This window comes from Arachis hypogaea, chromosome 12 (assembly GCF_003086295.3).
Source record: "Arachis hypogaea cultivar Tifrunner chromosome 12, arahy.Tifrunner.gnm2.J5K5, whole genome shotgun sequence".
Lineage (NCBI taxonomy): Eukaryota > Viridiplantae > Streptophyta > Magnoliopsida > Fabales > Fabaceae > Arachis > Arachis hypogaea.
The window spans coordinates 17,217,270-17,244,175 of NC_092047.1; the positions used below are offsets into that span (position 1 = coordinate 17,217,270).

Here is a 26,906-nt window from a genome sequence, read left to right on the forward strand (position 1 = left end):
GGATCATAAGCTTCTCCTTCAGAGGAGGCTTCTTTAGTACTGCCGGATGCAGCTTGCATTCCAGTCAGACTTTGAGAAATGATATTGACTTGCTAAGTCAATATTTTGTTCTGAGCCAATATAGCATTCAGAGTATCAATCTCAAGAACTCCTTTCTTCTGAGTCATCCCATTATTCACAGGATTTCTTTCAGAAGTGTACATGAACTGGTTATTTGCAACCATTTCAATGAGTTCCTGGGCTTCTGCAGGCGTTTTCTTCAGATGAAGAGATCCACCAGCAGAGTAGGCCAATGACATCTTGGACAATTCAGACAGACCATCATAGAATATACATAAGATGCTCCATTCTAAAAGCATGTCAGAAGGACACCTTCTGATCAATTGCTTGTATCTTTCCCAAGCTTCATAGAGGGATTCACCTTCCTTTTGTCTGAAGGTTTGGACTTCCACTCTAAGCTTACTCAACTTTTAAGGTGGAAAGAATTTGGCTAAGAAAGCATTGACCAACTTTTTCCAAGAGTTCAGGCTTTCTTTAAGTTGTGAGTCCAACCATGTCCTAGCTCTGTCTCTTATAGCAAAGGGGAAAAGCATAAGTCTGTAGACCTCAGGATTAACCCCATTGGTCTTAACAGTGTCACAGATTTGCAAGAATTCAGCTAAGAACTGATGAGGATCTTCCAATGGAAGTCCATGAAACTTGCAATTCTGCTGCATTAGAGAAACTAATTGAGGCTTAAGCTCAAAGTTTTTTGCTCCAATTGCAGGAATTGAGATGCTTCTTCCATAGAAGTCAAAAGTTGGTGCAGTAAAGTTACCAAGCATCTTCCTTGCATCTCCACCATTGTTATTGTGTTCGGCTGCCATGTCTTCTTCTTTTTCAAAAATTTCTGTAAGGTCCTCTCCAGAGTGTAGTGCTTTAGCTTCTCTTAGCTTCCTCTTCAGAGTCCTTTCAGGTTCAACAAAGATGTCTTTATCCTTATTCCTGCCCATATGAAAAAGAAGAGAACAGAAAATACGAGGAATCCTCTATGTCACAGTATAGAGATTCCTTTATGTGAGTAGAAGAATAGAAGAATGAGGTAGAGAGAGAATAAGAAGAATTCAAACACAGAGAGAGGGGGAGGGTTCGAATTATGAGTAGAAGAGAAGTGTTAGTAAATAAATAAATAAATAGAAAGAGTTGAGAGAGAGAGTATTCGAATATTAATTAAAAGAAAAGAAAAATATTTTTATTTTTATTTTAATTATAAGTTAGAATTCGAAAATATTAAAAGAAATAAAATAAAATTAAAATTTAAAACAATTAGTTAATTAACAATATTTTTGAAAAAGTTGTTAGTGGTTTTCGAAAATTAGAGAGAGAAAGGTAGTTAGGTGGTTTTGAAAAGATAAGAAAAATTAAAACAAACAAAAAGTCAAGTAGTTAATTGAAAAAGATTTGAAAATAAATTTTGAAAAGATAAGAAGTTAGAAAAAGATTTTGAAATTAAACTTTTGAAAAAGATATGATTTGAAATTTATTTTGAAAAAGATTTGAAAAAGAAATTAAAAAGATTTGATTTTTAAAATTAAAGTTAATTACTTGACTAATAAGATACTAAAAGATATGATTCTAGAATTTAAAGATTGAACTTTTCTTAACAAGAAAGTAACAAACTTGAAACTTTTGAATCAAAATATTAAATGCTATCAAAGATTTCGAAATTATGAAATAAAATTAAGAAAAAAATTTTGAAAATTTGTTTAAAGATTTTCAAAAACATTAAAAGAAAAATGAAAAAGATTTTGAAAATTTTAAGAATTCGAAAATATCAAGAGAAAAATGGAAAAGATTTGATTTTGAAAAAGATTTGAAAAGATAAAGTTTTTAAATTGAAATTTTGACTTGACTAATGAGAAACAACTAAATTTTAAAAATTTTGATCAAGTCAACCAAAAATTTCGAAATTTATGAGTAGAATAAAGAAAAGATATTATTTTTTATTTTTTTGAACTAATGAAGAAAGAGAAAAATAACAAAATGACTCAAGACATAAAAATTTAAGATTGAGACAAATGGAACATACAAGAACACTTTGAATGTCAAGATGAACACCAAGAACACTTTGAAGATCAGGATGAACATCAAGAACATATTTTTGAAAATTTTTAAGAAAAGAAAGATATGCAAGACACCAAACTTAAAAATTTTTAATGTTTGGACACTATGAATTCGAAAATACACAAGAAAAACAAGAAAAGATACAAAACAAGAAAATTTAAAGATCAAACAAGGAAAATCATCAACAACTTGAAGATCAATGAAGAATACAATGCATATATTTTTGAAAATTAAAGAAAAATTAAAACATGCAATTGACACCAAACTTAAAATTGGACACTGGACTCAAACAAGAAACACAAAATTTTTTGGCTTTATGATTTTATTAATTTTTTTTGTATTTTTTGAAAATTATGTTTGGAAAAAGAAAATAAAGAAATTTAAAATTTTTAATAAGAATTCCAGGATTCATGCAATGTTGGTCGAAAGCTTCGGTCCAAAAGAATTAGACATGGACAAATGGCCAGCCAAGCTTCAGCACAGAATTATAAATGAGAATCCCAATGCTGATGCAATGTTACTCTAAAGTGTCGGTCTAACAGAATTAGACATGACCAAATGGCCAGCCAAGCTTTAGCATAACAATTACATACAACAATCCAATGAATATGATAAGTTAAAGCTTCAGTCCAAAAGATTAGACATGGCTTAATAGCCAGCCAAACTTTAACATACCATCATGAAGCTCGAAGGTGGAATTCATTCTCAAAAATTTTGATAAATTTTTAGAAAACTAAATATATATATATATATATATATATATATATATATATATATTGTATTTTTTTCGAAAATAGAAATATAAATCTTAAACATAAAATAAAATTACCTAATCTAAGCAACAAGATAAACCGTCAGTTGTTCAAACTCGAACAATCCCCGGCAACGGCGCCAAAAACTTGGTATGCGAAATTGTGATCACACTTTTCACAACTTCGCACAACTAACCAGCAAGTGCACTGGGTCGTCCAAGTAATACCTTACGTGAGTAAGGGTCGATCCCACGGAGATTGACGGCTTGAAGCAAGCTATGGTCATCCTGTAAATCTCAGTCAGGTGGATTCAAATGGTTATGAGGTTTTGATAATTAAAAGATAAATAAAACATAAAATAAGATAAAGGTACTTATGTAATTCATTGGTGGGAATTTCAGATAAGCGTTTGGAGATGCTTTGTTGCCTCTGAACCTCTGCTTTCCTATTGTCCTCTTCCAATCATGCATGCTCCCTTCCATGGCAAGCTGTAGGATCCTCTCAGATGAAAAATACCAGGTACGATCTCTGCACGGCTAATCAACTGTCGGATTTCTCGTCTCGGATGAAACATACCATGTACAGCTACCACACGGCTAATCATCTGTCGGTTCTCGCTAGCATCAGAATAGAATCTCTATATCCTTTTGCACACTGTCACTGTGCCCAACATTCACAAGTTTGAAGCTCGTCACAGTCATCCCTTCTCAGATCCTACTCGAAATACCACAAACAAGGTTTAGACTTTCCAGATCTCAAGAATGCTGCCAATGGTTATAGCCTATACCACGAAGATACTAATCTCACGGACTCGGTCCGTGTATTAGATACCCAAGAGAATATACTCTGGCTGTCATCCAATGACTACGTTGAACATCATGTAGACCGCTTGTGGTTGTCAGGCACCCGAATCTTGGCTAAGCGAGTAACGAAGATAGTGGGTGATTGTCACGGGTCACCCCTTCATTCTAACTTAACTGAATTAAGTACAAGAGTATATCTTGGAGAAGAAGTAGGCGTGAATTGAAAGAAAAATAATAGTACTTACATTAATTCATGAAGAATAGCAGAGCTCCACACCTTAATCTATGAGGTGTAGAAACTCCACCGTAGAAAATACAAAAGAGAAAAGAGGTCTAGGCATGGCCAAATGGCCAACCTCCAAACGTAACATAAACGTCCAAATATCCAAATATGATAAAAAGTTCTAATATAATAGTAAAAAGTGCTATCTATACTAAACTAGTTACTAGGGTTTACAGAAAATAAGTAACTAAGTGCAGATAGTGCAGAAATCCACTTCTGAGGCCCACTTGATGTGTGCTTGGGCTGATCATTGAAGCTTTTACGTGCATAGGCCATTCTTGGAGTTAAACGCCAGCTTGGGTGCCAGTTTGGGCGTTTAACTCCAGTTTTGGTGCCAATTCTGGCGTTTTACGCCAGAAAGTTTTTGGCTGCCGTTTAACGCCAGTTTGGGCCATAAAATCTCGGGTAAAGTATAAACTATTATATATTTCTGGAAAGCCCAAGATGTCTAATTTCCAACGCAATTAAGAGCGCACCAATTGGGCTTTTGTAACCCCAGAAAATCCACTTTGAGTGAAGGAGGGTCAGAATCCAACAGCATCTGCAGTCCTTTCTCAGCCTCTGAATCAGATTTTTGCTCAGGTCCCTCAATTTCAGCCGGAAAATACCTGAAATTTCAAAAAAATACACAAACTCATAGTAAAGTCCAGAAATGTGATTTTTGAATAAAAACTAATAAAAATATAATAAAAAGTAACTAAAATATACTAAAAACTATGTAAAAATAATGCCAAAAAGGTATAAATTATCAGCTCATCACAACACCAAACTTAAATTGTTGCTTGTCCCTAAGCAACTAAAAATAAAATAGGATAAAAAGAAGAGAATATACAATAGATCTCAAAAATATCAATGAAGATTAGTTTTAAATAGATGAGCGGGACTAGTAGCCTTTTGCTTCTGAACAGTTTTGGCATCTCACTTTATCCTTTGAAGTTCAGAATGATTGGCATCCATAGGAACTCAGAATTCAGATAGTGTTATTGATTCTCCTAGTTCAGTATGTTGATTTTTGAACACAGCTACTTTGTGAGTCTTGGCCGTGACCCTAAGCATTTTGTTTTCCAGTATTACCACCGGATACATAAATGCCACAGACACATAACTAGGTGAACCTTTTCAGATTGTGACTCAGCTTTGCTAGAGTCCCCAGTTAGAGGTGCCCAGAGCTCTTAAGCACACTCTTTTTGCTTTGGATCACAACTTTAACCGCTCAGTCTCAAGCTTTTCACTTGACACCTTCACGCCACAAGCACATGGTTAGGGACAGCTTGGTTTTGCCGCTTAGGCCAGGATTTTATTCCTTTGGGCCCTCCTATCCATTAATGCTCAAACCCTTGGATCCTTTTTACCCTTGCCTTTTGGTTTAAAGGGTTATTGGCTTTTTCTGCTTGCTTTTTCTCTTTTTTTTTTTTCCTTTTTTTCTTTATTATTTTTTTCGCCCCTTTTTTTTCGCAAGTTTTTGTTTTTCACTACTTTTTCTTGCTTCAAGAATCAATTTTATGATTTTTCAGATTATCAATAATATTTCTCTGTTTCATTATTCTTTCAAGAGCCAACAATTTTAACATCCATAAACTTCACTATAAAAAATATGCATTGTTCAAGCATTCATTCAGAAAACAAAAAATATTGCCACCACATCAAAATAATTAAGCTAATTTCAAGATAATTTTTGAAATTATCCACTTCTTGTTCTTTTGCAAATAAAAACATTTTTCATTTAAGAAAGGTGAGGGATTCATGGAATCATTCATAGCTTTAAGACATAGACACTAAACACTAATGATCATGTAATGAAGACACAAACATAGACAAAACATAAAACATAGAAACGAAAATCAGAAAAATAAGAACAAGGAGATTAAAGAACGGGTCCACCTTAATGACGGCGGCTAGTTCTTCCTATTAAAGATCCTATGGAGTGCTTGAGCTCCTCTATGTCTCTTCCTTGCCTTTGTTGCTCCTCTCTCATGGCCTTTTGGTCCTCTCTGGTTTCATGGAGGATGATGGAGTGCTCTTGGTGCTCCATGTTGGAACTCAAATCTCCTAAAGAGATGCTGAGTTGCTCCCAATAGTTGTGTAGAGGGAAATGCATCCCTTGAGGCATCTCAGGAATTTCTTGATGAGGAACTTCCTCATGCTCTTGTTGAGGTCCATGAGTGGGCTCTCTTGTTTGCACCATCCTCTTCTTAGTGATGGGCTTGTCCCCTTCAATGAGGATGTCTTCCTCTATGACAACTCCAGCTGAATTGCATAGGTGACAGATGAGGTGAGGAAAAGCTAACCTTGCCTAAGTGGAGGGCTTGTCAGCTACTTTGTATAGTTCTAGAGATATGATCTCATGAACTTCGACTTCCTCCCCAATCATGATATTATGGATCATGATAGCCCGGTCCACAGTAACTTCGGATCGGTTGCTAGTAGGAATGATAGAGTGTTGGATGAACTCCAACTATCCCCTAGCCACAGGTTTGAGGTCAGGCCTTCTCAATTGAACCGGCTTGCCTCTTGAGTCTCTCTTCCATTGTGCTCCTTCCACACAGATGTCCATGAGGACTTGGTCCAACCTTTGATCAAAGTTAACTCTTCTAATGAAAGGATGAGGATCTCCTTCCACACAGATATTCACTCTTTTTGAGCATGAAAGGGACCTCGGGGATCACCTTTTTCTTGGCCACAACTTCATAGAAGTGGTCTTGATGGACCTTTGAGATGAATCTCTCCATCTCTCATGACTCAGAGGTGGAAGCAATTGCCTTCCCCTTCCTCTTTCTAGAGGTTTTTCCGGCCTTAGGTGCCATTAATGGTTATGGAAAAAAACAAAAAGCAGAGCTTTTTCCCACACCAAACTTGAAAGGTTTGCTCGTCCTCGAGCAAAAGAAGAAAGAAATGAGGAGAAAAAAAAGAAATGGAGGAGATGGAGGGTTGTGATGGATTCGGCCAAGAGGGGTTTAGAGTGTATGATGTGTGAAATTGAAGGTTGTAAGGAGGGGTATTTATAGGGTAAGAGAGAGAGCGAAGTCTTGTATGAGGGGTTGGGTTTGGGAGGGAAATGTTTTGAATTTGAATGGTGAGGTAGGTGGAGTTGGTGGGTCTTGGGAAAGAGTAGATGGATATGAATGGTGAAGAGATTATGGGGAAGAGGGTATGATTTGATAGGTGAATGGTGTTTAGGGAAGAGTGTTATAGAAAGGTGTGAAGAGGAGAGAAAGAGAGGTGGGGTAGGTGGGGATCCTGTGGGGTCCACAGATCCTGAGGTGTCAAGGAATTCTGGTCCCTGCACCTTTCTGGCGTTTAAACGCCCTCTGTGTGCCATTTCTGGCGTTTAACGCCATCTCTGCTACCTTTTCTGGCATTAAACGCTTGGCTGATGCCCATTTCTGGCGTTTAACGCCAACCAGACACCCTTTTCTGGCGTTAAACACCAGTCTGTCTGTTAATTCTGGCGTTTAACGCCAGCCTCTAGCCAGACATCCTTTTCTGGCGTTAAACGCAGTCTGCCTGCTAATTCTGGCATTTAACGCCCAGAATGCTGCCAGATTAGGCGTTAAACGCCCATTCTGCTATCCTTACTGGTGTTTAAATGCCAGTAAGCCTGTCCTCCAGGGTGTGCTACTTTTAATGCTATTTTTTAATTCCGCTTTAATTCTACAGGTGTTTTTGTGACCTTCTTCTAGGTCCTCGGAACTTCCTTGCCGTCCAACCGCTCTAACTTGTAAGCGCCATTGCCGAGGACCTTCTTCACCCTGTATAGGCCTTCCCAGTTTGCCGCCAACTTTCCTTCACCCGGAGTCAGTAGTCCTATGTCGTTGCACCGTAGGACCAGGTCGTCCCGTTCAAATTCTCTCTTGAGTACCTTGGTGTTATAGCGAAGGGCCATTATTTGTTTGAGTGCTGTCTCCGACAAGTGGGCCATCTCTCTGACTTCATCCACCAAGTCTTTTTTTACAGCCTCTTCGACTCCTCCTAGAAGTAGTCGTGGACTCGGCTCACCGATTTCTACGGGTATTATTGCAGCTACCCCATAGGTGAGCCGGATGGGCGCTTCCCCAATAGACAACTCCTGAGTTGTGCGGTAAGACCAGAGGACTGAGGCCAACTCGTCAGCCCATGCTCCCTTCTTCTCATCAAGTCGTTTTTTGAGGCCTTGCAGGATGACCTTATTTGCCACTTCCACTTGGCCGTTGGTTCGGGGATGCTCCACAGACGAGAACTTTTGCTTTATGCCCAGGCCGGCTTGAAATTCTCCAAACTTTTGTCGACAAACTGCATCCTGTTGTCCGAGATGACGACTTCTGGTATTCCAAACTTGGCTATCACTTGTCTCTACATGAACTTCCGACAGTTGACCGAGGAAATGCTTGCCATCGGCTCCGCCTCTACCCACTTTGTGTAATAGTCAATGGCTACGACTAGGTATTTGACCTGCCCTGGTCCAACCGGAAAAGGCCCCAGCAGGTCGATTCCCCATTGCGAGAATGGCCGCGAGGCTGTTAACAGGCTTAGCTCGGTTGCCGGCGCCCTATGAAAGTTGGCGTTTTCCTGGCATCTTTTGCACTTCTTCACAAATTCTTTCGAGTCCGCCATCATTGAGAGCCAATAATAACCAGCCCTGACAAGCTTTCTGGCCAAGGCCTTTCCACCGATGTGGTGGTCGCAACATCCCTCGTGGACCTCGCTTAGTATGTAGTCCGTTTGGTCGGGGCATAGGCACTTCAACAGGGGTTGGCTGAGAACATTCTTGAACAACTGGCCTTGTATTACCGCATATTTGGCCGCTTCTCTTCTTAATGCCTTTGCCGCTTTGTCGTCCTCGGGGAGTACTCCCTTTTCCAAGAAATCCATGATTGGGTTCATCCAGGATGGAGGGTCGGTTGCCTGCGCCACGTGCAGGGTCACCGTCGGTTCCTTTATTAAGCCTTGTATCAGAGATCGGTTCCCAGTTCCTAGTCTGGTGCTTGCTAGCTTTGATAAGAGGTCCGCTCGGGTGTTCCTTTCTCTTGGTACGTGATGCACCATTACCTCGTCAAACTCCTCACTTAGTTTTCTGACTCTCGCCAGATATTTCTGCAATAGGAAATCTCTGGCTTGGTATGCCCCGTTCTGTGATGTGACGACCTGGGAGTCGCTGCACACTTCAATTCTGGTTGCCCCGACCTCTTTTGCCAAAACTAATCCGCCCAGCAAGGCCTCGTATTCTACTTGGTTGTTAGACACCGGGAAATCAAACTTCACTGATTGTTCATATACGACCCCGGTTGGGCCTTCCAAGATGATCCATGCTCCTCCGAACGTCTGGTTAGAGGCTCCGTCTACATGGAGCTTCCACCGTGTGCTCGGTTCTTCGGGGAGGCTTCCTGTTACTTCGACTAGGAAGTCAACCATGGCCTGGGACTTGATTGCGTGCCGGAGTTCATATCTCAAGTCGTATTGAGACAGTTCTATTGCCCAGGTCATCATCCTGCCCGCCAGGTCAGGTTTCTGAAGTACCTGCCGGATTGCCTGGTCCGCCCTGACGATTACCTAGGATCCTTGGAAGTACTGTCGCAGCCTGCGAGAAGAGGTTAGGAGTGTGTATGCTAGCTTCTCCAGCTTACTGTACCTCAGTTCCGCCCCCTGCAACGCCTTACTTACGAAGTAGATCGGTTGCTGGTTTTCCCTTCTTTTCGCACCAGGACCGCCGCCAAAGCCTCATCAGTTATTGCCAAGTACAGGTACAGTGCCTCTCCATTCGAATGCTATTCCCTTTTTTATTAGGTTGAAGAACGAAAAAGCCTTGGCGGCCGAGGCCCTGAGAAAATGGGATAGCGCAGTGAACCTTCCCGCTAACCTCTGGACGTCTTTCACACATCCTGGGCTCTTCATTTGTAAGATTGCCTCGCATTTCTTCGGGTTGGCCTCCACCCCCCTTTGGGTTATCATGAAGCCTAAGAACTTCCCGGCCTCTATGGTAAAGGCGCACTTAAGCGGGTTAAGTCTCATGCCGTGTCACCGAAGAGAGGCGAAGACGGTTTCCAGGTTGCTGATGAGGTCTTCAGCCTTGGTGGTTTTTACTAGGATGTCATCCACGTAAACCTCCACCATTTTGCCGATAAGATCTTTGAATATCTTGTTCATGAGTCTTTGGTATGTGGCGCCTGCGTTTTTCAAACCAAACGGCATCACCTTGTAACAATATGTTCCTCCTGGCGTTATGAATGCCGTCTTCTCTTCGTCCGGTTGGTGCATCGGTATCTGATTGTATCCCGAATATGCATCCATAAAACACAGATACCGGTACCCTGCGGCCACGTCCACCAGAGCGTCGATGTTGGGAAGTGGGAAAGAATCCTTGGGGCAGGCCTTGTTAAAGTCGGAGTAATCGACGCACATTCTCCACCTCCCGTTGGGTTTCTTGACTAAGACCACATTCGACAGCCACGTCGAGTAATCCAGTTCCCGGATGAAACCGGCTTCTAGCAGGCTGGCCATTTACCTGGCCACCTCCTCGGCCCTTTCTTTTGACATTTTCCTCCTCCTCTGCGCCACTGGCTTAGCTTCCGTCTTTACGGCGAGGTGGTGCGACATGATCTGAGGGTCAATCCCCGGCATGTCAGTGAAGGTCCAGGCGAACAAGTCGCTGTTTTCTCGGATCATCTCCACCAACTGTCCTTTTAATTCATAGGGAAGGTTCTTGTTCACGAAGGTGAACTTATCTTCTGAGTTGCCAACCCTGAATTTTTCAAGGTCCCCCTCAGGTTCCGGCCTTGGTTTGTCGTCAACCTGCACGTCCAAATCGGCTAGGAAGACCCCGGAAGCTTCTTTGGACTTTTTCCTCAAGGAGAGACTGGCATTGTCGCAAGCGACCACCGTTTCCAAATTTTCCCTTATGGATGCCACCAATCCATCATCAGCGATGAACTTCATCATTAGTAGCTTTGTTGAAATCACTGCTCCGAACTCGTTGATAGTCTTTCTTTCCAGGATGAGGTTGTAGGCTGTGAAGTCTCTCAAGACCACGAATTCTGCCATTACTGACCTCTTTCCTCATCCTCCTCGTATAGACACTGGCAAAGAGACTACCCCATCGGGTTTGATGAAGTTGTTGCCCAATCTGACCACACCGTGTTGGTGGTTCTTCAGGTCGGTATCTCGGAGGCCCAGCGCATTGAACACATTGCGGAAGATTATGTTCGAATCTGCCTCCGTGTCCACTAGGATCCACTTTACTAGGCCCATTCCGACTCTAGCCGTGATTACCATGGGAGGATTTTCCGGTAGGTCATCAAACCATATGTCCTCAGGTCCAAATGATAAGGAGGGTATCTTGTTGGATAGGGGTGTGCGACTGGTCGAGGACACGGCCAAAACCTTGGCATCTTTCCTGCTGGCTAACTTGGACCTAGGGGCCGCGTCTCTTCCGACCACTACGTTCACGATAGTGAGGCCGCGCTCATTGTCCTCCTCTAGCTCTTGCCGCTTCTTTACGGTGCGGCTCTTGTCATCGTCGGTTCGGTCGCGTTCCCGCCTCCTAGGTTCCCTTATGAGATGCGAGAATTCGGCCAGCTTACCTTCTTGGATTGCCTGCTCCAGGGCGTCTTTCAGATTGAAGCATTCCTGGGTTTTATGGCCGTAGCCCTTGTGATAGTAGCAGTAGAGGTTTTTGTTTCCTCCCGTTCTGTCCTTGAGTTGTCAGGGCTTCGACAAGATGCCATTGTCGTCAATCTGCTGATAAACTTCCACAAAGGAGGTTGTCAATGGGGTGTAGTTGGTAAATTTACCTATCCGGGGGAACAGTTTGTAAGTCTTGGCTGAAGCTTCGTCCTTGGAGTGCTCCTTTGGCCTTTCCCCGCTACCGGGTTGTCGAGCTTGACTGTAGGCAGGCTGCCGCTTATTGGCCGCCATGACCTTGCTGACCTCTTCATCATTGATATACTCCCGAGCCACGTTTTGGATCTCTTGCATAGTCCATACGGGCTTGGTGGTAAGATGCTTCCTGAAGTCCTCATTTGATAATCCATTCGTTAGGAATAAGCTGGCCACCGAATCGGTTAGGCCGTCAATTTCCAAGCACTCGTCATTGAACCTGTCTAGGTACTTCCTAGTCGGTTCGCCAACTCTCTGGGTTACCCGTTGCAGGTTGATCGGATGCTTTGCCTTTGCGATACGTGTAGTGAATTGGGCCAGGAAAGCGCGGGCGATGTCCCCAAAGGTCGTCACCGAGCCTTGGGTTAGGGCGTTGAACCACCGAATTGCCGGTCCCGCTAAGGTTACTGGGAAAGCGCGACATCTTACTTCATCACCCACCCCTTCCAGGTTCATCCTGGCCTCAAAGGCCGTTAGGTGTTCCTGGGGGTCTTGGGTACCATCATACTTCATGTCCGTTGGCTTATCGAAGTGCTTCGGTAGCCGGACTTCCAGGATCGAATGGTGGAAAGGGGTTGCCCCCATGACCACTAGTTGTTGCCTTCTCCTCGGTCTTTCTCTACTGTCTTCTCTGTGCGTTTGGCTTCTCCTTGCCCTCTCTCTGTTGTCTTCTTGATGTGGTCGGCTACTCCTTGGTCTTTCTCTGCTGCCTTCTCGGTCTTCCTCTACGGTATCTCTTGATGGTGATCTGGAGTAAATCACGGGATCTCTCCGTCTTCTGGGCACTTTCCTACTTTCCTGGCTCTCTGACCCTGATCGGTGGCTCGGGGTGCACCCGAAACGACTTCTTCGAAGACCTCTCTCTCTCCTTTGAGGAGACCGGGAACAGTCTTGACTCGGAGTCAGTTGTTGGTGCTCTCTGCCAGCCACTTCCCATTCTAGGTTTTGCACTCTGTGGCGCAGTTCTTGTATTATTCTGGCGCTGTCACTACCTGTTCCCCCAAAGGGTCGTCTCTCGGGTTGCCGCGGGGGGATCTAGTGCTCTCGCAAGAGGGAGCCCCTGTGGCTACCCTACCGCTTCTGAGGTCTATCCCCTCCCCGCAGGGCCCGCCTCCGTTGTTCGCCTCTACTGGCCCAAAATAAAATCCATATTGGCCAGTCCCCACAGACGGCGCCAATGTTCAGTTGGTCGGTTACCGGATGGTTCGGAAGTGTTTGCTAGGTGTGAAGATGGGTGCTAGCCACAATCTAGGTCTGGGGCATGAAAGGCAGGGGCAGCCGACTTCCCGAGCTCTTCATGAGGCGAGGGGGGTGCCACCTGCAAGGATACTCCGACGCTCAAATCAAAAAATGTGCAGGTAGTATGGGAGTAAGTGATATGATGACATACCTTGGGAAAGGGGTAGGACTCTCCCCTTATATATCCTATCAGTAGGGCGGGCCCCACACAGGGAGGCCTCCTTCCTGGAAGTTTCCTTCCCCACAACTGTCATGCAGCTGGTAGCGAGGGTGCCTGTCCAGGTCGCAGACTGGACGGGTCATGTGCGTTAACCCAACCGAGCGGATCGGAATGTTCTCGGGCCGGGTCAGCCAGCGTGCCAGCTAGGCTGGTCCATAACAGAAATACTACTATTTTAAGAACTATTTAACAAATTGTTATCATTCTAAAATATGTTATTCAGTTGTCATCTTTTTACCATTGTGATAATTTTTTTGTTAGCTGTTAACTAGAATTCGTTAAACTAGCTTGTGACATTTGTATTGAAATAGCTAAAGTATTCTGTGACTTTAGCATTAGGTCGCTGAGCTCGATAACAATATTAGTGAAAGATCCGCTTCCCTAAAAAATGACTTCGATGTGTCACACGGCAAAAAACTATTAATATATATGTAAATCAATATTAAATATTAGAAAATAATTGATAATAAATAATTAAATTAACATTAACGACAAATATTAACTCATATAAAAGCATATTAGTTATTTAATAAATAAAAAAACATAAATATAAATGGATCATGAAAATTATAATTTGAAACATATGATTGTCGAGTTAATGGAGTCGATCAAGCCAAATTTATTCCTTATAAATAAATTATGATTTTATTGACCCAACTTGTCCATTTTTACAAGCAAACGAACTTACAAATATCATTTTAGAAAATTTCTATGGTACTAAAAGAAAAATTCTTTCATTCATACGTGTCAATCTGATAATTTATTGTATATATATGTTCTGTATTGTAAAATGTACCTAAATCTTGCTTAATAAAAAAGAGTGAGTACAGGGACTTATTCCAATCATGATAAATTTTATCTAACAATTAATAGTGACACAAAATTAATTCTGGTGTTACGATCTTTTAATTATAAATATCATTAAGTATTTAAAAATATTTGTGAATGTTTTAGTTTGTAAATCTATCATTATGCCAGAAAAATTTTACAAGTGAACTTGGTTTGTATGGGCTAAAATTACTAAAATATTTTGCATATGACAGAAGGAAGAGAAAAAAGAATGACTTTTTTATTAGGTCATGTGCCATAAATCATGTAAAGAACAGAAAGCAGTTTTAAAGAGTGAAGAGAAGTAGTGATAGGTGTGAGTGGAATGTAGGACTGGCAATGGATATAATAACATAGGGTAGAGTAGGGTTTTGATTTAATGTAATCCTATCTGCAGGTTAAAAACATAAAATTTAACTCTATCCTACTTGCGAATTGAAAATCTCTCAATCCTAATCCTACTTGCACCTTAAAATTCTCAACCTACCATATTTGACCCTACTAGCAGAAAAATTAAAATTTTTCAAACAAATATAAAATTCAAACATTCCATCTTTCATACAAATTAATAAATAGAAAGTAAAAAATAAAGTTCAATAAAATTAAAAGCAATAAAATCTTAAATAAATCTAATATAAAATTATAAATAGTATGATCATTAAATTCTTAATAAAATTAAAATAACACAAACAAAGATAAATGTCTTGTCCTTCTTCTTCTAACTCTAAGTTCTAACAACATTCTTCTTTAAATAACATAATAAATTAGTAGTTAAAATGATTAGCTTAGTAGTTATGTTGAACTTTTACAAGAAAGAAATTGTGGATTCAATACTCACTTCCTTCACTATACATATAATTTTTAAATATATAGTATACTAAGGGTGCGAGTAGGATAGGATAGGGTAGGGTAGAGTATATCCTAGACCCGCACCCCACCCTACCCGCAAGTAAACCTGCACTCTACCCTACCTGTAACGAGTAGGATAAACAACCCTGTTTGATTGGGTTAGGTCGGACTGAGTACGCGCGGATAAGGTATATATTGTCAGCCCTAGAGTGGAGGGACATTGGGGTTCATCGACAGAGACTTTAACTGTCACCAAAATTCTAAACCCAAATAACTATTCATTAAATCATTGATTATAAACTTACAAAATTACCCCTAATCACTAAAACTCATATCCTAAACCGAAATATTAGGCAACCATACAATCTAATCGAATTTCATACTACCAAAATCATATAAACAATAAAATCTATAGAATAATATTGAGCGCTAATTCTTTAAACAAATTAATAGTGATGAGCGCTAAGTCATCTTCCTTTAAAGTTGAAAAGAACTAAATAGCGACATCCTTCTTCTCACATTCTCTCATCACAATCTTCATCCTTTTTATATCTGGTGACACAAAGATTCACACCAATTTGTTAAATTCTTACATAGAATAGCAATTATATCTAGACATTTTTATTATGTCCTTTATGAATTTGCATATGTGAGAAACAATTTGATCTAATGACTTAGTTGTTACAGAAATTGAAAAAAAAAATCTTGTAAGTATTTATATTTTTCTGTCTTCTCAATGGTAGATTTTAATTAATATTGTAGTTTATATCGAGAAATTAGGGATTGGAAATAAGCAAATCAACCTCTAAGAAGTTCAATCTGATCTGTACATAACTTTGTCTGATCTAATTTGTTACAGACTAAATTCAGTCTCATGTTTTTTTTAAATTTAAATTTATTAGTACATTAGTTAGACGCAATTTTATAAATAAGTTTAATAGATCTGTCAAGTTATTATATGAGCATATTAAAATATAAATAAATATAAGAATAATTTTTTATAATTAAAAAGTTGTTAAATTTTTTAATTTTTTATATTTTATTTAAGTATTTTGGTATATTGTAAATATTGAATTTGGTGTATCGTATAAAATAATTTTTCAATAAAAAATATCATATCATTTATCAGATTTTAAATAAGACTAAATTTAATAACAAAATCAGATTTAATTCTTAATATATATACTAAATTGTAGGTCAAATTTAAATCAACTAACTATATTATAATCTTAATAGTAAACTTGGACTTATTTTCACCTCTACAAAAAACTAAAAAGTTTATGTTAACCGTAGTATACAAGAAAAGAAAAAGAAAACTTAATAATATGTGACTTAGAGGTTGGTTTTACGGTAGATTTATTATGTTAGATCAATTGATTAGACAATGAAAATTGATATAAAAATGATTAAGAAATAATATTTTATTATTATTATAAACCATAAAAATGATTTTTTAGAGATGAATTATGTCGAATAGAAAGATAATACATAGCCATAAAAGTTTTTTTTATTGTTAATTAAAAAAGTAAAGTTGATGTGAAGAAACGGCAAATTCAAATTTTTTGTTTTGTTTACTCAATAGTTATGGCTGTATATATAATAATAATTTTATAGAGCAAAATCACAGGTACTTACCTTGTGTACGGATAGAGTAAAAAATTTAACGGTAAAGTATTAAATTAGCCTCTTACGTTTGGATTTAATTTTGTTTTGGTTTCTAAAATTTAAAGTGTCCTACTTGAATTCAAAAAATTTTTATTTAATTTTAATATAGTTCTACCATAAAGTCATTGTTAATTAATTAATGTCACTGTTTCACCATATCTTAATGTCATTTCCTAAAGAAGAAGTGCAAACTCGTAAGACACAGGATCAACAGTGGATGCATCAACGTAAGTCACTTGCCTTAGTTTAAGCACATGAAAAGTATCTTCAAGAACTCACTCTTCGCCGGAAAGTTCGCCAGTGGCAACGACGACAAGGTAATCGTAACCTCTATCGCAGGAAACTTTCCTTAGCAACCGAAGAGTTTGGTTATATAAGTTTTCTATGTCTGAAAACTAAGTTTTCTTAATTATTTAACATTGACTTCACGACAAGACTACATTAAATTAAATGAATCTTTTTTGGATTCAAATAGAATACTTTAAATCTTAAAAATTATAACAGGATTAGACTCAAATATAAGGGATCAATTTATTACTTTACCCAAAATTTAAAATTTGATTGAAGGTTGAAGATGTACATTGTCCATAGCTATATGGAACATTAATATTTAGTTTTTATTTCTCTCAAACTTCAAAGAATTTACGTTAAGAAAAAGAAAATAATTAAATTTTGTTTCAAGCATTTTTAGTTTTCTTTATTTGTTAAGATATCTATAGCTATATATATAATAGCTATCAAATAAATAGGTAGGGCAGATTTGAACCAACTTATCACTAGCAGCAAACACAAATTGAAAAAATGATTAACCCATATTTTGAAACGAGTCAAAAACATAAAATTAACTCCACTCATATGAACTAACGAGTTAAATCGATCAATTCGCTTTTTATTTTAATTATTGCATAATTTTAACAATTTTTTTTACTTGATATCTATAGAGTACAAATAAAAAATATTTATCATACATACATATATTTTGATAATAAACTATCTAAAGTTTAATAAATTAGTTTACAAATCTAAAAAAAAAAATAGTACATAATATAAAATATAAACTCATCAAGTTTATTGGGGTATTGGATTATTAAACCAATTTTATCATTTTATTTATTTTTTTTAAATTGAGATACTACTATTTTAAGAATTATTTATTAAATTATTATTCTTTTAAAATATATTATTCAGTTGTCATCTTTTTATCATTGTGATAAAAAAAATTTATTAGCTATTAACTGAGATTCGATAAATGAACTTGTGACATTTGTATTGAAATAGTTAAAGCATTATGTGACTTTAGCATAAGGTTGCTGAGCTCGATAACAACATTAGTAAAAGATCTGCTTCCCTAAAAAACGACATCGATGTCACCTGGCAAAAAAAACTATTAATATATATGTAAATCAATATTAAATATTAAAAAATAATTGATAATAAATAATTAAATTAACATTAACGATAAATATTAATTTATATAAAAACATATTAGTTATTTAATAAATAAAAAATACAAATATAAATGGATCATGAAAATTATAATTTAAAATATGAGTGTGAAGTTATTGGAGTCGATCAAGCCAAATTTATTCCTTATAAATAAATTATGATTTTATTGACTCAACTTATCTATTTTTACAAGCAAATCAACTTACAAATATCATTTTAGAAGATTTTTATGGTACGGAAAGAAAAATTCTTTCATTCGTACGTGTCAATCTGAAAACTTATTATATATATGTTCTGTATTATAAAATGTACCTAAATATTGCTCAATAAAAAAGAGTAAGCACAAAGACTTGTTCCAATTATGACAAATTTTATCTAACAATTAATGGTGACACAAAATTAATCTTGGTGTTACGACCTTTTAATTATAAATATCATTAAGTATTTTAAAATATTTGTGGATGTTTTAGTTTATAAATCTAACATTATACCAGAAGAATTTTACAAGTAAACTTGGTTTGTTTAGGCTAAAGTTACCAAAATATTTTGCATATAACATAAGAAAGAGAAAAAAAATAACTTTTTTATCAGGCCATGTGGCATAAATCATGCAAAGAAAAAAAAGCAGTTTTAAAGAGTGAAGGGAAGTAGTGATTAGGTGTGAATGGAATGTAGGACTGGCAATGGATATAATAATATAGGGTAGAAAAGGGTTTGGATTTAATCTAATCCTATCTGTAGATTAAAAACATAAAGTTCAACTCTATCCTACTCGCGAATTGAAAATCTCTCAATCCTAATTCTACCTGTACTTTAAAATTCTCAGCCCTACCATACTTGACTCTACTAGCAGAAAAATTAAAATTTTTAAAACAAATATAAAAAACTAAGTTCAATAAAATTAAAAGCAATAAAATCTTAAATAAATCTAATATAAAATTATAAATAACATGATCATTAAATTCTTAATAAAATTAAAATAACACAAATAATAATAAATGTCTTGTCCTTCTACTTCTAACTCTAAGTTCTAGCAACATTACTCTTTAAATAACATAATAAATTAGTAGTTAAAATGATTAGCTTAGTAGTTATTTTGAGTTTTTACAAGAAAGAAGTTGTGGATTCAATACTCACTTCCTTCACTATACATATAATTTTCAAATATATAATATATTAAGGGTTCGGGTAGGATAGGGTAGAGTATATTCTAAACCCGCACCCCACCCTACCCCAGGTAAACCTGCACTCTACCCTACCTGTAACGGGTTGGATAGACAACCCTGCTCGATTGGGTTAGGTCGGATTGAACACATGCGGATAAGGTATATATTATCAGTCCTAGAGTGGAGGGACATTGGAGTTCATCGAAAGAGGCTTTAGCTAACACCAAAATTCTAAACCCAAATAACTATTCATTAAATCATTGATTATAAACTTACAAAATTACCCCTAATCACTAAAACTCATATCCTAAACCGAAGTATTAGGCAACCATACAATCTAATCCAAATTCATACTACCAAAATCATATAATTATAAAAAATTAATCTTCTACACAAGTTTGTTTCATAAATTTAACAAATCTAGTTCCCATAACAAATTAATTTTATCACATGAGTTTCATTAACACAAACATTTCATGTAAAATTTTCAATCTAAAACAAAAATCATTATACATCATGGGTCAACTTCACATTCTATCCATATTTCTTTATAAAAACCTAACCCTAATCCTAAATTCTCAAATTGAAAAACTCTAACCTTAAACCCCTTACCTCAGCCACATCCTCACCCCTGTTTCACCCCCTTCAGCGTAACACGCCCATCCCACACAAAGAAGAGAGTATCGCACGAGGAGAGGGAGCTGCACCAGTTGTCGCGGTCGCACCGCCGCCGTTATGCTCCACGTCGTTGTCGCTTCCGTTCACAAAGAGGAGAGAGACGTTGAGACAGAGAGCAGCGCCAAAGGGAGAGGGTCCGCCATCATCGTCGATTCGTGCTCACCAGAGGAAGTCGTTACCACAGATGAGTTGTTCCGCTATGACGCATGCGAGAGGAGGGAAGTTGTGTGTTGTTGTTGTCGCCTCAAGCTGCCAAGCGGTCGCCGTTTCTGCTCGAGGTTGTCGTCGTTTCGTCGCTGCTAAAAGAGAAGACGCGTCCGAGAGAGAGAGAACCAGGGGAAGTGATGCGCAAAGGAGGCTAATCGGAAGACTACCAATATCATTGAATATTCCATTAAGGGTGAAAAAAGGCCAGGCGGCCTGCCAGGGGCCTGTAGCCTGGCCTGTGTTTGGCCTGGCTTGTTATAAAATAGGCACGGTTCAGACTTTTATAAAAGCCTTATTATGTTAATAGGTCAGGTCCAAGCTCACTAATTAGCTTTATTGGCTTCTCAGGCTGTACCTGTTAATACATAATTACATATATAAATAATTTTTTTATTATTAATAAAATTATGAGATATTTTAAATTTATTATATTTAATTATAAATAGTTTTGTATATTTTAAATACTTTAAAATTTAAAATTTTTTATAAATATTAAATATGATATATTAAATATAAATATGTTTATTAAAAATAATTTTTTTTAAATAATAATTTTATTTTTGTAAAAAAAAATTATCAGGCCTTTTAGCAGGCTTCAGGCCAGGCCAGGCTGAATAACAAGCTAGGCTTAGTACTTAAAAAAAAAAAAAAGCCAAGGCCAGACTCAGGCCAATTGACTACATGATAGGCCAGGCCTGTTAAGAGCAAAATTTGGTCTGGCCTGGCCTGTTTCCACCCCTAATTCCATTCAACTATATACGTATAGTCATAGTAGCTAGAATCTCGATTTAATTCTTAAAATCTTCTGATATTACGATTTTAAATGAGTCAATCGATTTTATGAAATTTTTACTAGGGGTAACGATTTTACGATTTAAATATTGTTAAGATTTTACGTTTTACGTACTTAATTTGCTTTTTCAATTTTACGTAAAATCTCGATTTTCTTTACCTTGCGTATAGCACTAAAATATTTAAACACCTCAAAATGGACGTCACGTATATTGGTGTTAAGTTAATGTAAGCCTTTTTTTTTTCTTTTTACCCTAGATCTTTTTATATACCTCATAAAAATTTTATTTCTCCGCTCACTCTATTATTTTTTTACATTGTATGCAGCTTAACATAAGCTCACGTCCAACAATTGTCTATCCTAAACCATGGGCTAAATACTAAAAAAACATGACAACAATATTAAAAATTATTTAATATTAGCACTTTTTGCAACTATTGAGAGTTACTGAGCGAGATTCTGGTGATTTTTATATAGCATGATACATAAGTTCAGTAGGTGATGAAAGAATCTTTCTTTAACATTGTAGAATTTTTCATATTATAAACCAAATAAATTCTTAACTAATACGTAAGAAATGCAAAAGTATTTCAAAAAAAAATAATTTGTTCTGATAAGTTAATTAAGTAAATTAGAGAAAGCTTATCAGAATTTATTGTATTAATTGACACTGCTAACAAGTAAGATGATTTAGATTATCTTTGATACAAGAATTATTAGATATTTTTGCATTAAACTTTTTTACAACTAAACTTGATTCAGATTCAATACTTAAAAATTAAAACTAAGAATTTTAAATATTCTTAACATACACTTTTTTTAAGTTTAAGAATGATTTAGATTGAGTCAGACACGAGTCTAAAAAATTTACATATATTATTTTTATAAGCATTATGAAAATTTAAGAGAGATCCAAACTAAATCAAAACACTAACCTAATAATTTTAGATAGTTTTTTTTTTACAATCTTTTCAGGTCTAAAAATTACTAATAAATCAATTTAAAAAGATGCCAGTATTGTGTTTAAATTAAAAACACTTTATAATTTTTGACGTTCTAGTTCTAGAATATAATAAAATATTGAAACTATCTGATATTTATAATTGAATCTAATGTAAAATAAACTTAAAGTATAAACTAAACATATTTTAAATACTCGTTTGAGGTACAAAAGAGAACTTTACAAAGAAAAAAGAAAGAATATAAGAAAACATATATGAGAAGTTTTGTAGCAATTCAACACTATGTTATTTCTTAATGTTCCATACTTCTATGCTTGCTTTGTTTACATTTTGTCAAAATGACGTTGAAAATCATTCTTCCTTCATTACAGGTTGAATTTTTAATATAGGTACCTTTTATATTATAAAAATAGTAGACCTATTTTATACTTGTGATAATAATAAAGTGAGAAAGCTATTTTTTAAATATTTTAGGATTTAACATTTTTAGAGCCAAAAGTATCCGTTTGAATTGGGTGCATTTCTAAAGGGATGTTGTATCTAGTGCTTAGTTTTTGAGATTTATGAACTAAACTATCATTGCTTCTTAGGTGGGCACAATATTTAGATTTATCTTTTAGAAAAGAGTTAATAGTCAAAATCGTCCCTGAAAGATACATCGATCTCTATTTTCGTCCTCGAAAGAATAAAATAATCAAATTTGTCCCCAAAAGATATTAGATCTGGTCGCATAGCCCTTTCGTCATCTCTTCCGTTAATTTTTCCGTCATCTCCTTCTATGGTAAAATTTTCTATGAGACATTCTATCAAACATCTTATATGCATCATGCTTAACCCATCAGACCTTATCCTATGGTGAAATCCCAAAGCTTCAGACAGAGAAGAATTTCTTGCATATTCTTTGAGCGTGGTGTGGTAAAGCATATCGAACTTATCGTGGTCGTCGATAGTATCAAAGGCATATGAGGCTTCGAAGATGCTGTCAAGACTGCAGAACAAGTGCTAGTGGTATAAGCCGTTCTTGAAGACAAGGGAAAGGAATTAGCGGAGCTCGGTGAGAGAGTTGCAGATCTCTAGGAGAACTGAAGAAACCGCCTAACCACTTGCGATGGGAAGAGTAAGCATCTGAATAGATGGCGCAGAGTGCGGCACAGTATCCGGCGATGGGAAGAGCAAGCATCAAAATGAAATCTTGAGCGCTGCGGTGATGAAAGTCAGCGGGACGGCGCTGCAGTAGTTATGGAATTTCAAGGAAGAACGACATCTATGGTTATCCAAGCAAGAGTTGGTGGCTATAGAGTTTCAGTGTTGAGGAAGAGAATCACCAAGGAAGATGGCTAATGGGTGGTGTTTCTAAAGTTGGTGGGTCGGATTTAGGCCTTTGTTGGGATAGCCCACGAAAAAAACGACGTCGTTTTATGTGTTAAAATGTAACTTAACGTGCTACGTCATTTTCTGTTAACGCCAACAGTAAGAAAAATAACGGAAGAACAAACATGATTAGGTCCGTTACCTTTCGAGGACGAATTTGATTAATTTATTCTTTCGGAGATGAAAATGAAAATCTAGCGCCTATCTTTTAGGGAATATTTTGATTATTCACTCTTTAAAAAATTATTAATTGGTTTTCTAGTTTTTTTTTTCCTTTTAAATTATCAAAAAATAATGTATAAATTAAAATTAATTTTGTATAATTTTAAAGGTAAAAAACCCATTTTAAAGGAAAAAAACTATTTTTAAATAGAAAACTAATTTTAAAATAAAAAATTAGTTTTTACATAAAAAATAAATATTTTTTAGATCGATTTTTATTTTTATGATCTGTTTATTAATTTTATAATTTTTTAATAGTTGCTTTTATTGTCTAAAGTTATCTTGGGTTATTAACTTAATTCAAATTTCTAGTTAATCAAAAGTCAAGTTTGATTTTTTTTAGTTAACCTTAATCATGTTTACCCTTTAAAAAGAGATTTCGGATTCACTTTAAAATACTGATAGATAAAATAAAGAAAAGGTTAAATAGATATGGATAAATTAATTGCTTTGGATTAGATTTGATACAAATTATTTTTTCATTTTAACTTAATTTTGACTTTGATTTTATTGGACTAAAATTAATTTTATCTTCAAATCAGCAACAAAAAGATTCATACTATCATTAAATTATATTTAAGAGTATAAGAATAAAATATTTTTATCACTATCAGATAAAAAATATTATCTATGAATATTTTGATTAAATATATAGCATTTTAAATTCTATCTAAACTATTTTTAAAAATCATAATTTAAAATTTGATCTACAGAATGGATTTATAAAAATAATAACTATTTAAAAATTTCTTAGATATATTTCAAGATAAGAGTTTTTACTCTATTTCGTACGCATCATTAATTTAAAAAAAAAAAGTTGATTAAAAACAATACTTTTAAATTTAGAAAATTTAAACTTAAAAAATAAAAATAACGTATATTACTAATGTATCACAATATGCATAAAATGGAACAAATCTTTCAGCACTTTTAAATTTAATTCCTTACCCCATGGATTAAATTAAAATAAGATAAGATAAAACACTATGCTTTCTCTTTTTTTTACCCGTTCCGTCCCTTTATAAACCATTGTTTGCTTCCCAAATTCCCATCATTAACAAAGTATCTGATCTTCTTAATATTTTCTCTGGACTCATATATATATATATATAGTCATCACAAGGCTCTTAATTCTCTCCTATCAATCTATCGTTACACCAATGGCCATGCGAAAGATTTATGCATCTCTCCCTGCTGTAGCTGCCGGAGTTGGATTCTTCTTCTATAATGCGAAGGTAAGAAAAAGATATCTATTATTTATATTCATATAAAATGTTATATAATTCCAAAAAGTAACATCAAAGTTTCTATGAACGCAGGAACATGCAAGAAGAATTTCAGCATCTAATCAGGAAACAATATCTACAACAAGAGTGGTGGAAGAACAAACCAAGGCCATTAGAGAACCAAGTGTGGCACCACAGTTTGATGGTTTGCATTGTTTTGAAACATTTGTTATGAACAAGGTAAAAGAAAAAGATATGTATTTATTTTTGTTCATATAAAGTGTTATATAATTCCAAAAAGTAACATAAGGTTTCTATGAACGCAGAAACTTGCAAGAGAGATTTCAGCATCTAATCAAGAAACAATATCTACAAGAGTAGTGGAAGAACAAACCAAGGCCAGTAGGAAACCAAGTGTGGCACCACAGTTTGATGGTTTGCATTGTTTTGAAACATTTGTTATGAATTAAATTCTCTGAAAGATGTACAACTTAACTGATTCTGTGAGTTAAATAAAACAGTAGAAGAATTCATATTTGTTCTTTTAACTAATTTGTTTCAATTTATTTCAAATCATTCAAGATAGATATAGACACATGGTTAATTTCCACTGTAAACCATCCTTAATTGTTAAACGTAACAACATTGCATGCTACAACAGACTTAATTAACCGGGAAATTTGAAAAAAAGAATGAAATTTTATGATGTAACTGAGTTTATACAACCATCATACTCTGTAGTCTGGACCAACAATTTTTCACGGTCCAAATCAGGAAAAACTTCAATGACTACCCCTCAACAGTAGCCGATGGTAAATTATATTAGTTTCCAATCGACATTATTCTTTTTATAATGATTTTGCCTACAACAATAAAATCTAAGGTTCTAATAGAACTCCTTCAATTGCTTGTTCTATATAATGGATTGCACCTATCATCATCTTCTACCTATAATGGCAAATCTTGCAACACCAAATATGCAAGCAATTTTAAGAAAAATAGCCTATAAAAATGCACAAATCGTTTTACACATTGCACATATTACAAGCTGTTAGGCATTTGAAACGTGGTATGTTCAAGATCCGAAAATGATCAAATGAAAAATCAAGAACTGCAAGCTATCATATGCATGGCACTTATACATTGTGCTTAATGAAGATAGATCAGTGAACCTAAATTGCAAGCATAACAGAAGCAAACTAAGGCCTTCCTCCACCCATACCCTATATTTTAATTAGGCTCAAATGACAAGCAAACCATAAAAAAATTAGGGCTCCAGAATGTTAATTAGTTCATTCTTAGTATCAACGTTTAATCACACATAAGAAAATTAAGGTTCTATTTGGGCATAACAGAGCACATAACAGATCATAGAAGAGGAATTCTCTCTTGTCCCTGTTTGGATTCAACTCTGGGGACTTCCGGAGCAATACTAGAAACTCCTATACAACAAGGTGAAGATAAAATTACCGGGTAAAAGGAGAAATCTGGAGAATATTCGGTGGCTTCGGGATATGAAGTAGTGTTCCAGTTTTGGAACCTGAAAAATACCCCCAAAGTTAAGAATATTTTGTGAAAGACTTTACATGAAGGGATCCCGATCAAGGAAAATCTTAATTCAAGATTTCAAAACATAAACCCTACCTGTCTGATTTGTGATGCTATGGAGGAATCGGTACACCATTGCCTGTGGGGATGTGAAAGCGTGGTTGAAGCATGGGATCTTGTAGGACTTCCGCTACTGAATCAAGCTATGGAGCCATGGAGATGGTGGTTATTTTTAATGGAGTCTTTGAATCTCGAAGGAAGAAGGAGCTTGCTGCGAACCTTGTCTGGTGCATCTGGAGAGCAAGGAATGCTGCTGTCTTTGAGAATCATCGACGATTACCGGTGGAAATAGCTGAAGAAGCTTGCCGCATGACTGAGGAGAGATGTCTCTTACATGAAGCGTGAAACTCTCATATGAACTTACTTTACCTTTGCTTTTCTTCATTCTTCAATTGTTGTTCTACTTTTCTATTGTCATAGTCCAAAATACCCTTTTGCTTGGAGTTTATTGTGGAGCAAGTAGTTTCTCTAATCAAATTCATTGTCTTTGAAAAAAAAAATTTAATTACTCTATTGTTTCATATCAAAATTTTTAATTATGTTATTGTACTTTTTTTTTAGTTGAGTTTTTACATTAATTTTTTTTAATTGAGTTTTTACACTTTTTTTTTTATTTAGGTTTTTGTATTAATTTTTT

At 36.0% G+C, this 26,906-nt stretch overlaps 1 protein-coding gene, 1 long non-coding RNA gene and 1 other non-coding gene across 3 annotated transcripts; 1 reads left to right on the top strand and 2 right to left on the bottom strand.

Annotated features, from left to right (window-relative positions):
* The first annotated feature begins 353 nt into the window (after positions 1-353).
* On the top strand, positions 354-461 carry LOC112731604 (small nucleolar RNA R71). Its single transcript, XR_003167377.1, has one exon. It is a non-coding gene; the product is annotated as a small nucleolar RNA R71 (small nucleolar RNA).
* A 10,509-nt stretch (positions 462-10,970) lies between these two features.
* Positions 10,971-12,374, bottom strand: LOC112729778 (uncharacterized). Its single transcript, XM_025779927.1, has 2 exons — positions 11,705-12,374; positions 10,971-11,521 (listed from the first exon to the last, which is right to left on the bottom strand). Exons 1-2 carry the CDS (start codon positions 12,372-12,374, stop codon positions 10,971-10,973), a joined length of 1,221 nt encoding a protein of 406 aa, XP_025635712.1.
* An 11,918-nt stretch (positions 12,375-24,292) lies between these two features.
* LOC112727017 (uncharacterized) lies at positions 24,293-26,687 on the bottom strand. The gene is made up of 3 exons (XR_003165543.2): positions 26,306-26,687; positions 26,132-26,201; positions 24,293-24,657 (listed from the first exon to the last, which is right to left on the bottom strand). It is a non-coding gene; the product is annotated as an uncharacterized lncRNA (long non-coding RNA).
* Between the last annotated feature and the right edge of the window lie 219 nt (positions 26,688-26,906).